This window comes from Magnolia sinica, chromosome 9 (genome assembly GCF_029962835.1).
Source record: "Magnolia sinica isolate HGM2019 chromosome 9, MsV1, whole genome shotgun sequence".
NCBI lineage: Eukaryota > Viridiplantae > Streptophyta > Magnoliopsida > Magnoliales > Magnoliaceae > Magnolia > Magnolia sinica.
The window spans coordinates 89,830,107-89,849,234 of record NC_080581.1 but is presented as its reverse complement, the minus strand read 5'-3'; the positions used below and the strand labels follow the sequence as shown (position 1 = coordinate 89,849,234).

General features: G+C 38.0%; 1 protein-coding gene and 2 pseudogenes across 2 annotated transcripts in view; 1 reads left to right on the top strand and 2 right to left on the bottom strand.

Moving 5' to 3' along the window:
- Nucleotides 1-431: 431 nt before the first annotated feature.
- The window catches only part of LOC131256030 (disease resistance protein RPP8-like), a 68,875-nt gene continuing 50,178 nt past the window's right edge, over nt 432-19,128 (top strand). The window contains exon 1 of one of the 2 annotated variants that reach the window (XM_058257028.1): nt 432-3,465. In XM_058257028.1, the coding sequence (XP_058113011.1) occupies nt 685-3,387 (2,703 nt within the window). In that variant the 5' untranslated portion in view covers nt 432-684 and the 3' untranslated portion in view covers nt 3,388-3,465. Of the gene's footprint in view, nt 3,557-19,128 lie in introns of both variants that reach the window. The other variant, XM_058257026.1, reaches the window with a different exon arrangement.
- LOC131256035 (probable aquaporin PIP1-4) lies at nt 9,209-10,975 on the bottom strand (annotated as a pseudogene).
- Nucleotides 13,406-14,721, bottom strand: LOC131255357 (aquaporin PIP1-2-like; annotated as a pseudogene).

The window sequence follows — 19,128 nt, the reverse complement described above, 5'->3', positions numbered from 1 at the left end:
GGTGCTGGAAGTGGGACCAGCGACATCAGTGGACCGTATTACAGGATAAGGTGTCATCTTTGTGGACGCGCAATGCGTACTGCGAGCCTGGCTAGCAAATGACAGTGCTCCTTGGCCCCATTATAATGTATGTGTCCCATCTATGCCGTTCATATATTTTTTCTGACTATTTTACTGTATAAGCTAAAAAAAAATGAGAATAAGCCAAAAAAAATGAGACAGATCCAAATCTGACTGTAACCATACAAGTTTTAGATTAATCTTATATCTGTGTTTCCTCTTCATTCGGATGTGTTGCCTAGTCAATCTAACAGCAAATAAACATTACAGTGAACCCTATAAAGTTTTTAATGGTGGGCATTCAATCTCCACTGTTTTCTTGTGTTATGGTCCACTAGAGATTTCGATATACCTCATGTCTCGTATAATGACTTATATTGAACTGGAAAAATAGATAGACGGCTGGGATAAAACACAATACACTAAGCGGGGCTCACATACTATTGTCAGTAGTCACCTCGCTACTGACACTGTGAGTACGCAATCAGCCTCCCAAACTTTCCCAACTTTCTGTGTTCGCACGGAAAATCTGTGCGCTGGAAACAGACGATCCGCACTAGAAGAGTTCCAGAAAGACTTGTTTTGAAGACAAGAGCCTTCTCAAGAAGAAGAGAGAGAGAAAAAATGGAGAGTATTGTTCAGTTTGCCGTAGAAAAACTGAACGATTTTGTAACACAGGAAGCAGATTTGCTACTCGGAGTAGATGAGCAGATCATATCGCTTCGAACCAAACTTGAATGGATGCGTGCCTTCCTCGAGGATGTCGATAGGATTGGCAGAGATAATAAAAGATTCAAGATCTGGGTTACTCAAATAAGAGACGTAGCCTACGATGCTGAGGATGTCATCGACTCTTACATCTTTAACATTGAACAGAAACGACGAGAAGATACAAGTGCTGGATTTATGAGATGCCTAACTAGTTTTGCTAGTTGCATCAAAGACATACCAGCCATCCACGACGTTGGAAAGAAGATCCTCAACCTAGAAAGAAGGGTCGGCGAGATCAAGGAGAACATATCACAGTTCGGCGTCGGCAATATATCAGTTGGTGGAGAAGCTTCATCTTCTTCAAATCAAAGCCAGCTGCGGAGGGAGAAGAGGGCTCCCATTGTCGAAGAAGCCGATGTGGTCGGTTTTGAGGACGAGACAAAGACACTGGTGGGGCGGCTGACTGAAGGAGATACGCGGCGTGCTGTGATTTCGATCACAGGTATGGGAGGGATAGGTAAGACTACTCTCGCAAAGAAAGTTTACAATGACATCCATGTAAAGAAGAGTTTCGATTTTCATGCTTGGGTGTATGTCTCTCAACAATATCTAGTCCGAGAGCTTTTACTGAGCATTATAAAATGCTTTAGAGCCCTCGAACGAGATGACAAGGAGACGACGCCTGAGGAAGACTTGCAGCTGGAACTCTCTCAGTACTTACAAGGGAAGAGATATCTGGTGGCATTCGATGATATATGGAGCAGACAAGCTTGGGACAGTTTGGTTTCTGCATTTCCAGATACGAAAAATGGCAGCAGAGTGCTTCTCACAACTCGCAATGAAGATGTAGCAAGGCATGCAGACGCACAGAGTACACCCCATAAACTCCGTTTGCTGGATGGAAACGAGAGCTGGTCACTGTTCTGTAAGAGAGCACTTCCCGGAAATCTTTCTCCTACGTGCCCTCCAAATCTGGAAGAGTTGGGGAGAAAGATGGTCGCCAAATGTGGAGGTTTACCTCTAGGAATTGCAGTATTAGGAGGCGTCCTATCAAGAAAAGAGAAGTCAGTGAATACGTGGGAGAAGGTTCTTAAAAGTGTGGAATGGTGGCTACATGAAAGCAAAGAAGATGGGATCTCAGGCATATTGGCCCTGAGTTACCATGACATGCCCTATTACTTGAAGCCCTGTTTTCTTTATTTCGGAGCTTTTCCTGAAGATTCTGAAATCTATGTCCCCCAATTGATTCAGTTGTGGATGGCAGAAGGATTCGTGCAGAGAAGAGGAGAAGAAGAAATGGAGGATGTTGCGGAGGATTACCTGGATGAGCTCATCAGTAGAAGCATGATTCAGGTGGCGGACAGGAGGTTCAATGGAACGGTTGAAACATGCCGTATTCATGATCTTCTACGAGACCTCTCAATATCAGAAGCGAAGGAGGAGAGATTTCTGGAAGTGCATGGGAACATGGCGCCTGAATTACCTACAAAGGCACGCCGACTTGCAATTACTTGTGGTGACATCAGTAAGTCCATCTCTCTTAACTGCTCCACTCCACAACTCCGCTCTTTGTTGCGCTTCAGTAATGAGAATCAAATGCTGGAGAAACCGCAGTTGAAAATCATCTGGGGAGCTTTCAAATTGCTCAGGGTGATGGATCTCCGTTGTGTACGCATCTCTAGTCTCCCTGATGAAATAGGGTATCTAATCCACTTGAGGTACCTAAATCTCAGTTGTACCTGGTTAGGAAGGCTACCACCCACCATAACTCGCCTCTCCAATTTACAGACTCTCGATCTGCAGTTAACAAATGTCCACATGCTACCGGATGATATTTGGAAGATGGAACAGATAAGGCACCTGTATCTATTCACTACGGCAGGACTTCCCTGTCAAATCAGCAACGTCATGCAAATCCATCGCTTAAGCAATCTCCAGACTCTAAAATTTGTAAAGGAGGGCAGCTGGATAGAAGATGGATTGGAGAAACTAACCAATTTGAGAGAATTGGGAATAAATGGAGATCTCAAAATGGCATTGTCCCGTTCCATTCTTAAACTGGCAAGCCTCAGATCATTGCTGCTAGGGGCAAGTCCTAATTGCGCGATTCCAACGTTTTCATCCTTCTCAAATCATCACCATCTATTTCACATGAATTTGGACGGACCCTTTGAGAAATTACCGGACGTGCATGAGTTCCCACCTAACCTCACAGAGCTATTCTTGAGGGGGTCCCAATTAGAGCAAGACCTAATTGGAACGCTGGAGATGCTGCCGAACCTTCGGAAACTCTCTTTATTCTCAAGATCTTACATAGGAAAGGAAATGGTTTGCTCTGTAGGAGGGTTTCCACTGCTCGACTATTTGTATATTTACGAATTGGATGAATTAGAGGAGTGGAGAGTGGAGGAAGGAGCGATGCGGAATCTTAGACGTTTAGAGATCAGGAATTGCATAAAATTGAAGATGCTTCCTGATGGATTGCGACATATCACCACTCTTCAAGATTTGCAGTTATCACTCTTGCCGGAAGAATTCAGAGAAAGGGTGCGAAAAGACGATGGAGAGGACTGGTTTAAGATCCGACACGTACCCTCGCTCACCATCTACCCGTAGTGTATGGGAATCTTTACATGTAGGTAATTTGCTTTGGACTTGTTCGCATCCATTTCATCTATCTAGACCATCCGTTAGGTTCAGTCCACTCATCTTCTGTACTGGATGATCCAAACTGTCCATTTAGTTTCATGGAGAAAGTAGGTACAGGATTGCTCATAGAATATAGGTTTAGTCAAGAAAGCTTACTCTCATTTGATTGCTATGATTTTTACAGTGGAGAAGAGTGGACAGTACTCCTGTGGACGGTCTCCATAGATGATATTGATTCCTACAAGTCCAAAACTCTGTTCTCATATTTCAATGTCATGGGGTGTAAATATGTAAGCTATCTACTTTTCTTGTAAAATTTAGGCTTTTTATGAAAATGTCCTCTTGTATTTGTTGGCTAATCTGTGTTATAGATGTAATAAAGGCTGAATATGTTTAGGTGAGGCCTTTGGCCTTCTGTGGTGCCTGTTTGAAATCTTGTACTTTTTTTTTAATCATCATTTCAACAAAGTAACAGGTCCTGTGCTCCCACCTTTCTCCAATAAAAGTTTGGATGACTAGTATCTTTCTTCCCACTAATATATATTTGACATATGGATCGATGTTGCCATGCATAAAATGTTGGCACGTGATTAGTGGATTTGTGTCATAAGTTGGTGATGATTGGTCAATTTACTTCTGTCATGATTTTCATAAGACTTTTTTTAAGTTGTTAGTAGAGAGTGTGTGAAGGTCGTTGAACAACGTTCTCATACAGCATTCTTATGTTTCATGCAAATTCCATCAAACAACTATTTATATGGCGTTTGATGTAACTACTTTTCATTGTATGTTTAGATTGCATGAATTCATGGATTATCAAATATTAGATATTGATGTTTACGTGGGTTTCCTTTTGTGTAGGTCAGGTTGATGTCCCCCTCTTTTATGTAATTTTTTCTTCAATCTATCGATAAAATTCAGTGTGATCTGATCATTGTGCACCAAAGATGCAAGGAAACGAATGACAAAGGAGCCCGCTCATCCAAATGAGTAAGGGAAATGGACCGAAAAAGGGAAATAGACCAACTTCAGAAGAATAAGTTCTAAAGCACATTAGCACGTTGTTCGAAACCTAGGATCTTTTTCGAGATTCAGGAATAGTAACTGATTCAATCCATTTATGGAGTTTGAAACCAAACATGTCCGTGGTTAGTTAATCACTTTAGAATGTCCAATTAGTTTGTTCAACTTTACTTGGAACATCGTGAGGAGATACACGCATCATAGATGAACTTTTCCATCCCATTTATGCCATATAAAAACAAACCTTTGGAGCAAAGGTCCAATATTCCAGTGAGTTTGCATTGGACATCATACTCCAAGGAACCGTTTTGGTCACATGACTACATCTCTTTTTTTCTTTTTCTTCTGGCAGCAAACTAGACAGCATAACCTTACAATCATCATCGATATCAATACCACAATTCATCTTCATAATGCTCTCCTCATGTCATCCATCTAAAAGGATAACATAAGAACGAAACACGCACACTGTCACGCCCGGAAATTTGGTACCCGAGTTGGCCAGACCCAACTCTAAATCCCAGGTCATGATTTAAAATTAAACATTCAGAACCACACTTAATTAATCTCATTACAATAACAACATTCATCAAATACAATATTTAACTATTATGGCCTAAACTCACTTCTAAATTCTTATTATACTTTTTTTTTTTCCATCAGTACAAATAAAAGATAAGTAAATTGATGATTGGATCTTCATTCCACTTTGCTCTTGACTAAACTCTGATGCCCTGAGACACTGTTATTTTGGGTATGAACACAATTGCTCGTACGATCTTATCCAACCAAATTTGAAATTTCTAGATTTATATCAAACAAATAAATAAGAAAGTACTTTCTTGAAATTCGAAACATAATTCAAAATATTGAATGTTAAAAATGACATGAATGCGATGCTGGAATCATAAAGACGCATCGAATGCTACACTATCATGAATTCAATAATAAAATTAAATAATCATCACATCTTACAATACCGTACCTAGGTGTATGGTCACGAGCATTAACGCCCACACACTGGTACTTCGTGGTGAGAGACCCATTTATACATTAACTGGTCAGACTACTGCTCCGGTTGTACCTTTGACATATGTCCGCGCACATAATTGTACTCATACACTGTACACAAAAGAAACTCTGAAGGATCCAACGGGTTCTAAGGTCTTTCACCCAAGGGACACAATTGCCCTACTTGCTAGCTTTAGGATCTCTCACCCAAGAGACATGATTGCCCTACTTACTAACTTTAGGATTTTTCACCCAAGGGACATGATTGCCCTACTTGCTAATATCACAATCATTTCCTCATTTTTCTTTCTTTTTCCATAATTTTGTAATTAGTAGAGATGAATGCATGTCATGAATTATTCCAAAATCAGTAGCGAAATAATTTAATTGTTTAAATCCCCATACGACAATGCAATTCTATACAAAATGTGCAAAAATTCGATGCCGTAAAAATTTAATTCCTAAAATTTACTGAAACATCAAGCTATTTTCTTTGCTTTTTTTTAAAAAAAAAAATCAAAAATTAGAATCAAATTAATTAATATTATTTTAAAGCAATTAATTTAAATCAAATACTTTAACGCAAATTTAAAGTCTAATTCTTAACACCTGATTTTAGAAATAAAAGTTAGATTAAAACTTAACTCTATAAGTTAATCAGATTCAGTAAATGCTAAAATTTAGAAAAGTAGATATTAGGTATAAAGGAATTTGACAATATTAATTTAAAGTCATTATGTCAAAAAAAATTCAAAAATACATAAAATTAGAAAGTTCAGAAATGGAGGAGAATCACCCACCTGATTTTTGGACCATCGATTTCTGGACTACACCATATGCCCACAACCTACTTAGTGTCGCATGCTAGACCTGATCCATGCTTACGCTCTCAACGAGTTTCTCCCACTGATGCAACACATAGCATTAATTTGCTATCTACACTCGCTGGATGCGTAAGAAGTTGAGTTTTGAGACACCATCTACCCAAAGAAAATAACACCTAAGTGGTATATTTGATAAATGATTTAGATTTCAGGTTAATCTGTTTTACCATAATTATCCAATCAAGGTTTTCTATTGTTCATGTTGTTGGACTGATATGGTATGTAAGTTGAATCATTGTTTCACAATCGAAAATATCAATAATATAAATTTTTATTTCTAATTAATAATTCTAGCTATCATTTTGTTAAAACTTTAATAATTCAAATACTTAAATAAAAATTATTTTTACTATTATTTAATTTAAGAATTACTATGAAATAATGTACAAAAAATTTTATTTAAATTCTAACTTTAATTAAATCAATTTTTTTTACACTTAAATAATGTTAAATATTAGCATAAAAATATTTATTATTTTTATTCACTAAATTCTAAAATTAAAATTTTTATTTTATTTATCACATAAACTTAACAAATATATATATATATATATATATATATATATATAGAGTTATGCTCACCTGCACACCTACGCACGTGCGCTTAATCGATAAATTATTTAAATTTTAATTTAAACAAAAATTTTGAACTACAAAGAAAAGATTTTTTTTTTTTATATTAAAAATCTAATAATGTACTTTATTAAAATTTTAATTTAATAAAGTTTTAAATATACATTAATCACTAAAATTATAAAATATAGAAATCTAATCAATTTAGTTTCGATTCCAAAATTTTGAAAAAATTTCTTAAACTTAAGTTCATTTAAATTTAAATTAATTAACTCTTTAAAATTTTAGAATTAAAATTTGGATTTTAATCTTTACAGAAACAAAATATTACACTGATTTCTATAATATAACATTAATAATGTAATGAAATTATTATTTAATAATTTAAGTTAATCTATCTTAAAAAATTTTAATCTAATTATTTTAAATCTAAATTCAGAATTTTATTATTATTTATTTTATATTTAAATTTAATAAGTTTAAGGAATTTATTAATTTGGACTTTGGATACTATTATTATTATTATTATTTTATTACAAGCTGGCTTGAGCTCGACTCGACTCGGCCTAAAGCTTGGCCCCAACTTGATTCGGTTCGGCTCGGCTTGATTTATATATATATATATATATATATATATATATATATATATATATATATATCTATATATATATATATATAAAATTCGGATTAATTACACGATTAAATTTAATAACTAGCATACTCATTAATTAAAAATATTTTAAAAGTAATTCAAATTTACTAATTTAAATAAAATTATAAATTAATTTGAATTTAATCTATTTTTAATCATTTACTTACATATTAATTAATTTTTTAAAATTTAGGAATAATTTATATTTAATTTTTAATCTTAACAAAAAAATAAGAATTAATAAATTAAAATATAAACTTAGATAAATTATATATTTTATTCTGTATTTTTTTTCTCTTTTTTCAAAAGGACAGAAATAAAGTAATTAATATTTACTCTAATCAAACAAACTTAAATTAGATATTCTAACTTAGAATTAAAGTCTAAATTTAGTGAATTTAATTTAATATACCTAAAACTAAATTTCAGATTTGATGTTAGAATAACATTGAACTTTATGAATTAATAAAATTAAATTAATATTAAATTCGAAAATATAAACATCATGTATAAATGAATTTAATAATTCTATTTATAAGAAATTTATTTCAAATTTTAATTTACAGAAATATATAAAAATAGAAAATTCATAAATGAGTAGGATTACTCACATAATAATCAACTGAAAATAATATTCCTATTAAAATTTTGTAATAAATAATCATCACAATTGACTGAAAATGAAAAACTTCAGGATAAGATTACCTACCTCAAAAATTTGATGATCCCGCCCTGCTCCAGTCTCTCTCTCTCTCTCTCTCTCTCTCTCTCTCTCTCTCTCTCTCTCTATAGAGTTTTCTCTCTCCCACTCTCTCCTTTCGATATGATTGAATCTTTGTTTATATCTTTCCTTCATTTTTAATGGATGTGAGAAACGAGGCGGAAGAGTGGGGAGTGTAGGCAGTTTCATTTCGTGGGAGGGTTCGGTGCCCATTACCGTACGAAAAGGAAGGAAGAATGGAGAAGGTGGGTTAGGCGGCGGCGGAAGATAAAATTTTTATTTTTATTTTATTATTATTTTTTTTAAAAAAAAATATGGTGGGTCCCACTAACGATGATATAAATCTACTTCGTCCATCATCTCGGCCTGGCCATGAGAGGATATAAGGTAAAAAATGAGATTGATCCAAAACTCAGGTGGGCCACACACAAGCGGACGGTAGGGTTGGTTCCCACAAAAAATGGGTTGTTCTCGATTTTTATTTTATTTTTTAACAACAATCTAGCGGTTAAGATCAGTTTAATCTCAGTGCACAGTCAATAGTTGATGTTGGCTAGATTTGGATTAGTTAATAATTAAACACGTGGTCTTAAGTATATGAGTTGAGAGAGTGCATTATAAATAAACTTATATATATTCTACCAAAATCATGTAATCATTAATGACATTAATTAATAGTTCGCACTAAACAAAACGATCACACATATCAACGGTCACAATTTGCATGAGCCGATAGATGCATGCGTGCATGGATGCATAGATGTATGCATGGATTTATGTGTGTATACTCCAATGAAGGCAATTGTACATATATGTATGTGTACGCACGTGTACCAAAATCTTGGGTCATTACACATACAGGATTGCACAAGGAAAATGACAAAGAAAGAAAACTGGAGATGAGAGAGTGATGTTGTAGAGAATCTAAGCCCTAGCCTTGAATGGGATTGACCTTAACACAAATTGATGGTACAATGCTGCAAGAGCTGCCCCAATGAATGGGCCTACCTAGAATATCCAATGGTCATCCCACGCATGGTCCTTTTTGTAGATGATGGCAGCTCAAAGGCTCCTGGCTGTGTTGATGCTGCTTCCAATGATGGGAGGGTGTCCAGTGCAATAACAACACAACTAACTCAATTGGGGGAGGTGCAAGGATATGCACATGAGAATCTCTGGCATTTCTCTTTGCATCAGTTGCAGAGAAGACAGTGTAGACAAGAACAAAGGTGCCCACAATCTCAACACACAAACCATCTCCCTCAGTGTAGCCATGCTTCGCAACATTGGCTCCCCCACCCAACATCTGGTAAGGGCCCTTTTAGAATCCTTTCACCGCACCAGCCCCACAGATTGCCCCCAACCACTGCATCACTACGTAGAAAACAACCCTTATTAGGGAGATCTTCCTGGCCACCATAGGGTTGCTGCTGTTTTGTTGGTACTCGCCAGAATGGTTGTTCCGGTCAACAAATTTCAGGTGAGTGCTTCCACGTTCCATTAAAAAAGAAAGGAAAATAAAATGAAAGGAAAAGGAATGAGAAAAGAAAGCAGCAGTGCAAACGTCACAACTGTGTTTATGTGTCCACCTGAAATCCCAGTCATACAATAGACCAAGGCAAAGATCATGCCACCAAATGCCCATGCAATCCCCTGAATACCCACACTGGAAAACATGGTAGGTGTCCTTTTGACACCAATGACAGTGAGGATGGTGATGTAGAGGAATAGGAATGTAGACATGAACTCTGCAATCCCAGCCCTCCAAAATGATCATGATTGAGCTCACTAGGCTCAAACAAGGGTGCTGGTGGTGGCTCCTTGTAGTCCTGGTCTTGGCTCTGTGCTGCTGTCCCTATGGGCCACCTCTCTAAAAACCTGTTTGCTCCCAGCTTCACATGACTATAGCTATCCCTTTGATGGCTCTGTAAATTGACAATATGAAACTGTTGAAGCATTAAAATGTGTTAAAAAAATGAATTACTGCTTAACAAACTATGCTTTGCTTGAGGTTACCTTGATAAATTTTGTTGCAAGAATTTCAATTTTAAAAGTGAAACATTTAACCAGGCAAGTCGACTCGGTCGAGATGAATGGAACTCGCAAGATCAACAGTTGCGATCAGTTGATCATACCTTCATGTTGGCTCTCTTGGGAGGCACATGCTGATGATCCAGAGGATCCACAGCATGCGTAAAGAATTCTTCCCCAGGCCAGATCCAATACGAAGTAGGTTTTGTCTAAACTTTAGAAGGGCAATCTTCATGGTGGGGCCTATTGTCTCAATGGATTTCATACATAAGTGTCATGGTTGAATTGATTTCTCTGTGGATAGCAGAAGGCTTGGTACAGAGAAGAGGAGAAGAAGAAATGGAAGATGTTGAAGAGGATTACCTAGAGGAGCTGGTTCATAGAAGCATGATTCAGGTGGCAGAAAGGAAAAGCATGATTTCCGCACATGTAGATCTTTACACCTCTGTTCATTCTTGCGCTTCACCCAAGAGCATGAAATGCTTGGGAAAAAGCAGTTTGGAATTCATTCTGGAGGTTTCAAATTTCATAGGGTGATGGATATCTGAAACACACAGCTCTATGGTCTACTAGATGCAATTGGGTCTCTTATCCACCTTAGGTACCTATGTCTTGAGTATAGACTAGTGATATACGCTCTGCTTATATTAACAGGCTGCAGAATGATATGGGAAGATGGAACAAATAAGGCATCTTTGACTAGACAGGATCAAGCACCACTGTGCAGAATCAGAAAACACATGCCACATCATCACTTAAACAATGTCCAGACTCTACCAGTTTTTGAGGGTGGAAGCTGGATGGAAGATGGGTTGGAGAAACTAACCAATTTGTGAGAATTGGGAAGAAGTGGGGATCACAAAAAGGCATTATCCTGCTCCACTTGTAAATTGGTCTGACTTACATAATCGCAACTGCTGTGTGAATTCCCAATTCCAGTTGGTGAATGCCCAATTCCAGTTGTCTTTTTCAAATCATCAGCATATAACATAATATGGATTTGTTTACACACATAGAGAAACCACTATACCTGTATGATTTCCACCATACCTCATCGAGCTATGCTTGATAGGTTCTAAGTTAGAGCAAAACCTGATGGGAATGGTTGAGAGGCTGTCAAACCCTTCAGATTCTGAAATTAAGAAAGGAAATGGTTTGCACAGTCGAAGGATTTCCTCTGCTCGAAGTTTTACATATTGGATTTCTTGAATTAGAGTGGGGAGTGGAGGAAGGAGAAATGCCGAAACATAGATGTTAAGAGATTGGCGATTGCTCTTAATCGAATATGCTTCCTGATCTGCTGCAACATGTCATGACCCTCCAAGAACTGCAGTTGGCAATATGCCTGAAGAATTCAAAACAAGGGTACAAATGGATGAAGGAATGGACTGGTTTAAGATCTGACATGCACCCTCACGCATCAATAAAGGATGGGAAGGATGGTTTTCTTTATATTAACCAAGTGATTCGTGCATCTCACCCTTCAATTCTTCTTCAATTTCATCTCCAGCTGAAATATGTTATGATATGCATGCATGCATATGATATGTCCGCCCACTAAAATCCTTCCATCAGCTAGAGGACCCCTCATCTTAGGTCTTTTGGATCTAAACGTGCTGTTTGGTAGCACATGGGAGCACAAATGAATTGATCCTTGGTCTCTAATTGGTGGAAAGGATAGGACCCACTATTCACACGCATCGTCTCCTTTCTTTTCAATGAATGGGTGTTTTTATCACTCAAAAGATGCAAATAATTACAAACTCATGGAAGCTAAATGAAGAACTATACATAGGCATGGCACAAGGAAAAACTGAGAACCTAGCAACAGCATTGTACAAAAATTTCACACTATCCCAACTTTATCTTATAATCCCTTCCTTGCGTCACTGCCCTTTGCTTTCCCATAATTTCACTTCCCAGCTCACCTAAAACTGATTCCACTGGATTCCCTTTGCCCGATTATCAAATGAGGTCTATTCCACCATCAGGTTGAAAATTCTGTGCAATATCCCAGAGAACTCTTTCCTTTGAAAATACAAGCATTTCTCTCTTTCCACTATCTTCCACTTCGATCCTATCCACCCTGCAGAAAGCTCCAACACTGTCATCTGAGTGACCCAATTCACTCCAAAATTTCTGAAAATTGCTGTCCACACTTGATATGCATAGTTACAATGAATCAGTAACCATGAGCAATTCTCCTCTGCTTCACTGCACATTGGACATCTATTGGGCATCTTATATATGGATAGAATGTTATTTGTATGCTTCCAAACAAAAAACACTTTCAATGTAACTCTTCCCTAAACCACTAAAGCCCATTCCACCCCTGACAAAGTGCTACTCCCACATGCCATCTGCTTAGGGGGACAATATGGGCCGGTTGGGTGTTTTATGTGACTTCTTTTCATGGTATATTAGATTATATGTTTTCATGGATTACCAAATATTAGATATTGATGTTTACTTCGTTTGCTTTTCGCGGAAGTCAGGTTGATATTCCCCTTATTATATAATATTTTCTTCAATCTATCAATAAAATTCAGTATTTTACTATGATCTGATTGTTTTGCATCAAAGAGGCAAGGAAACAAATGACAAAGGAACCCATTTTACTCCAATGAGTAAGAGAAAGAGGCCAACTTTAGTAGACTCAATTCCAAGGCACATTAGCATGGTGTATTCCTGTTTGAATTGGAGCTTGAAACCAACCTTCTCCTCAGTATCTTTTCTGAGATTCAGTAATAGTAATCGATTCAATCAATTTATGGAGTTCCCAATGTCATTCTCCACCACCCATAGTATGCCTGGTGCATTTACACATCAGAGGTCTTCTCAACAGTTTAGACCATCAAATTGGTTTGTCTCACTTCACATGGGACAGCACTCATGCTTACATAGATGAACTTTTCCATCCCATCTGTGCCACATATAAAAACAAACCTCTGAAACAAAGGTCTAATAGTCCACTGAGCTGCATTAGCTATCATGTCTCCAATGAATTGTTTTGGTCATATGAATATAACTTCTTTTTATTTCAGCAAACTAGACAGCACAACCTTCTTAGTTTACACACATAATCATCATCAATATCAACTCAACATTTCATATTCATAAACGGGATTGCCCTTATCACAATCTAATGGTACACTGCTGCAAGTGCTGCTCCAATGAATGGGCCCACCAAGAATATCCAAGGGCCATCCCACGCATGATGATGGCAGCTCCAAGGTTCCTGGCTGGGTCGATACCAGTTCCAGTAATGGCGATGGTGGTCAAGTGCACTAGGAACACTAAAACCCAATTGGAAGAGTTACAAGGATAGTCACATCAGGATATCTGGCATTTGCTTTGGCATCAATGGCAGAGAAGACTGTACGGAAGCACAAAGGTGCCCACAATCTCAGCACCCAAACCTCCATTGTTGTATCCATGCCTCACAACATTGGCTTCCCCCCCCCAAATCAAATAAAGATAACAAAAAATGGCCCTTTTGGAACATTTTGACCACACCAGCCCCACAAATTGGCCCCAAGCATCACCATGTAGAAACAGCCCTTGTCAGGGACAGTTTCCTAGCCAGCAACAGCCCATAGGTCAAAGCTGGGTTTTGGTGTTCACCTGAAATCCCAGACGTACAATAGACCAAGGCAAAGATCAGGCCACCAAAGGCCCATGCAATCCCCTGAATATACCCACACTGGCACACATGGTAGGTGTCCTTTTGACACCCATAGCAGTAAGGATGGTGATGCAGAGGAATAGGAAGGTAGCCATGAAATCTGCAATCCCAGCCATCCAAAATGACCATGAATTGAACTCACCAGGCTCAAACAAGGGCGCTGGTGGTGGCTCCTTGTAGGCCTTGTCTTGGCTCTGTGCTGCTATCCCTATAGGCTGCCTCTGTGAGAACTTGTTTGCTCCCACCTTTTCATGACTAAAGCTATTTCCTTTGGCGGCTCGGTAAATTGACAATATAAATAGATATGATAATTTTGGAAGGTTAACATTCTTTAATTGAAATGAATTTGTAAAGGTGGCCTATAAATATGAGATGAACCGGCGGTCAATACCAATGATTTGACTCTCTGCTTCTGAAAGCAGTGTGGCACACTAAGGCCATGTCTGGATCCCAAGGATTCCATTCCAAACAATGGGAAAGAAAAACAGTTTTCCTTCGACATTTGTGATTTTTCTTGTTTAGATAATAAAGAAAAAGATGGATTACACAAGGATAAATATAATTAGATGACTTGTATCATGTTTTTTCAGTGTATAACGATATTATTCAACTTGCAAAATCTTGCCAAGCAGAAAATACTTGCATGTGATGACCGGATCGGTATCTTGAAGTCAGTGGTGGCAGTTTGAATTTGCTTCTTTCGGGGTTTGATCTTCTCCATTGTTATGTGCAGAGAGAATGTGGGGAACTTTGAATTTAGTGTTTGAATAATGATTTATATTTTGTTGGAACGAAAATTGTTATTTTCAAAGAACGAAATGTTAGATATCAGATAAAAAAATACCGTGTACAACGTGAACAATTAGCTGCCTATCTTGGGATTCACAGCTGCATTATCGCATACAACCTGAAGTTGATCGTGCTGGTTCATTGCGGCATTTTCACAAACACCTAGCATCTTATCTTGCTGATTCGACCGTGCTACATCTGCTGGACCCTCTTTGTCTTGGTTAATACCTCCCTTTTCTTTCGAGATGGAAAACTCTTGTCTGACCAGCGTAAGCAGCGGATTATATGACCATTCCCTATCTAAACGACACGTGTCGGAAGACCACATCATACAAATGAACGGACGCTACGTGAACGGAAGAGTTCATGTAGATGGGTCCACCTCGTTCATCAGCTGGCGATTATATAACCATTCCCTATCTAAACGACATGTGTCGGAAGATCACATCATACGAACGAACGGACACTCCATAAACGGAAGAGTTCACATGGATGGGGTCCACCTCGCTCATCAGCTGCACCATCCCATGTTAGGCCTAGTCACACAGGCGGACCTCTTCATAGGAGATGTAAAATCTGCCTAAATACTCTTTAAATTCGGTGTGGTGACTGTCTACGTAAGGTTATGAAACAGCAATGAGAGACAATTTCAAACACTCTCGGACAGCGTTCATTAATTCCATCATGCATGCTCCCTCATGGAGTAGATAGAATAGAAACGCCTATCATTAAAACTGTCTAGAATTTATACAGGCGGCCATACTTTCCAAATATATTATGTCCCATTCTCAAAATGCATCCATTAAGGATGGATAGACACCGCACCATGATGTATGTGTTATATCCATGTTATCCTTTTTTTTTTTTTTCTTTTTTAATATCAAATTAAAATACAGAGCCAAACGAAAAAATAAATGAGGTAGATCCAAAGCCCAAGTGAAACATACCACCAAAAACGGTGGGGATTGAATGCCTACCCTTTAAAACTTCTTAGTAGCTAGAAAAGTTTTGTAGATTATATTTGTATTTTCCCTTCATCCACGTCGTGTGACCTTTTGATCTCAAATAAGCATCTTGGTAGGGCCCTATGTAGGTTTCAATGGTGGGCGTGCAGTTTATTTTAGCTTTGGATTTGCTTCCTTTTTTTATTCATATCTTAAATGAGATGGCAAAATATAACTATTTGGGTCCAGTTTAATCATAACTTGGGATTTTACAAAGTTGAAGTTCTTGTTTTAGTTTTCTTATTATTAATGTTGGGTTGGAATACTTCGTCTATGAATATGAAACTGGCTCTCTCCATTGCCATCTCGTGAATTTTTTTTCTATTAGATTGATGGAAAGGCTAAAAGAGTGTTGATGTCAACAAACAGTGACACAAAAATGTTCCAGTAACCAACACAAAAAATTAGGTCAACACTATTTCGATGCCTCAAACCAGCCCCGTTCTGGCCAAAATGTTTTATGACAGGTCGGACATGCTCCTAGAAGGCTTGACATGAGTTTTAAGCCAAATTCGAGCTAATTATGGCCACGGAACCCTTGTTAACCTTGCTTGACCCCAACTGAGTTGGAATCGGGGCTATTAAGTTTTGATGTGTCAATAGAGCTCTGTTCGAGCTGATATATGGCTGACACGTCTAATGTGGTCCATCAATTTTGAGCCAATCTAACTCATTTATGGCCATTGAACCTTACATGACCCGCTTGACCCTACTTTAGCCTTAATCTGGTCTACTCTGTTTCAGCACCTCAAACAATCTCCGTTCAGGCCAAAAGTAATTTTGCTTACACGTTTGGAACAATTCTTAGAAGGCTCGACTCCAGTTTCAAGAAGAATTTGAGCCAATTGAGACCATAAATCCTAACTGACCCCACCAGAGCCTAAATTGGGTCTACTAAGTTTTAACGCCTTGTCGGCACATCTAATGTGGTCTTATGAGGCATGACACCAGTTTTGAGCTGAATCCAACCCAATTAAGGCCACTGAACCTGATATGACCCACTTGACCTCTCCCAAGCTGAAATGGAATCTACTACATTTCTGTGCCTCTAACTAGACTTGTTCCGACTGAAATTTTGCTGACATTTTGAACATGATCTTAGGAGGCTTGACAATAGTTTCGAGCAAAATCTGAGATAGTTAAGGCCACCAAACCCTAGATGACCCGCCAGACCCCACTTGAACAAGTAACGGGTCTACTAAGTTTTGAAGCCTTGCAGAGATACATTTAGGTGACTATAACATAGGAAACAATGATGATTGACCCTTAAGAGTCAAAAAAGTTCCCAACAAAGTTAGTATTTGTTTATTAACTTCATCGAGGGATATGGAACATTCGCAATAGATTTGATGGCACATACACAGTAAATAAACAATTACACGAGTCATTAGAAGTTTAAATGATACAACACTCAATCTCCACTGATTTCTAGATTATGGTCGACCTGATATTTAGATCTTTTTTATTCTTTGCCAAATCCACTAGAATGATTTGCAAAAAAAAAATGGATGGAAAGAGTAGATATAGAAAACATACATCGAGGTTGGCCCCACGGTAAGGGGTTGGACAATCTTTGGTATGACCGCGGATCAACTAAAATGCGCCTATCCTCATGTAGCAGTATTCAACGAGTGTACTTGTACGTGGGAACGGAAACGGATTGGCTATTCCCCTGTCACCAGCCAACGGCAGGTGGTTGGTGCTCTGTGGGCCCCACCATGATGTATGTGTTTCATCCATGCCGTCCATCTATTTTTATAGATCATTTTAGTAAAAAATACAAAAAATGAGGTATATGAAAATCTCAAGTGGACCACATTACAGGAAAAAGTGTTAAATCAACGTCAACCATTAAAAACTTTTTGGGGGCCATAAAAGTTTTGGATCAAGCTGATCTTCATCTAAGTCTATATTACCTAATCAACAGATTGGATGTCAAATAAAAATTACAGTGGGCCTTAGGAGGATTTTAATGGTGGATATCCAAACACTATTGTTTTTTTGTGGTATGGTTCACTTGAGATTTATATACCTCTCATTTTTTGATTCAAGCAATAAAATGATCCGTAAAAATGTATGAACGGCATAGATGAAACACATACATCATGGTAGGGCCCATAGAGCACCGACCACCAGCCACCGGAAATCGATTGCTACTCCCCCTGCTACCACCCCCGTGGCTGATGGTCGGTGCTCTGTGGGCCCCACTATGATGTATGTGTTTCATCCATTCCGTTCATCTATTTTTACAGATAATTTTAGGCTCATTCCATAAAAAGAGAGGGATATAAATCTCAGGTGGACCACAGCACAGGAAAACAATATTGGTTAGATATCCACAATTAAAATTCTCCTAAGGCCCACTGTACTGTTTATTTGACATCTAATCTGTTTATTAGGTCATACAGACCCAGATGAAGGGATAAAACAAAAATAAGCTTGATTCAAAACTTTTACAGCCCCCAAAAGGTTTCTAATGGTTGACGCTCATTCAAAATTGTTTCCCGTAATGTTGTCCACTTAAGATTTGGATATACCTCATTTTTTTCTCATACCATAAAATGATCTGGAAAAATATATGGACAGCATGGATGAAATACATACATCATGGTGGGGCCCACAGAGCACTGACCATCAGCCATTGGATGGTGGCAGGGGGAGTAGCCAATCAGTGGCTTGTGGTAGGGGAGTATTCAAACCGTTTCCGTGGAAACATACATACGTAAGCCCCACTATTTCTTATCTTCATGATCCATACCATCCAATGAATTTTACTGTAAATATTGTAAAATGACTAAAAAACTAACGTAGATCAAGAGATCAACCGGACCAGCGCGGACAGATGACTTTTAATGATCCACAAACTCCACACTATTAAGGCTTCATACAGCCCACCAACTACTAGATCCACGCCATTTTTCGATCAATAACCTAAAGAGAAAATGACCACTGTAGACAAAACCTTTTACCCAGCGGTTTTTACGAAGGCATACAAACTTAAGTTACCAACTTAGACTAGCACGTGCGGACAGCGACTTTGAGGACGAAACTACCCCTCCTTTTCACTGCGAAGATGAGCGCTGACGCTCCTCCAACTGAGAGTTTTACGAACGGCTTAAAAGAGATCAAAGTTACATGGCCCCACAGCTATGTATTTATTATATCCACAACGTTCATCCATATTTCGAGATCATTTCGGAGCATTATCTAAAAAAAAAAAAAATCATATCCGAAGATCAACTGGGCCACACCACAGAGCAGCGGAAATTTGATTTTCATCGTTGAAACTTTTGTAGGGCCCACCATAACATTTATTTTCCATCCAATCTATTCAT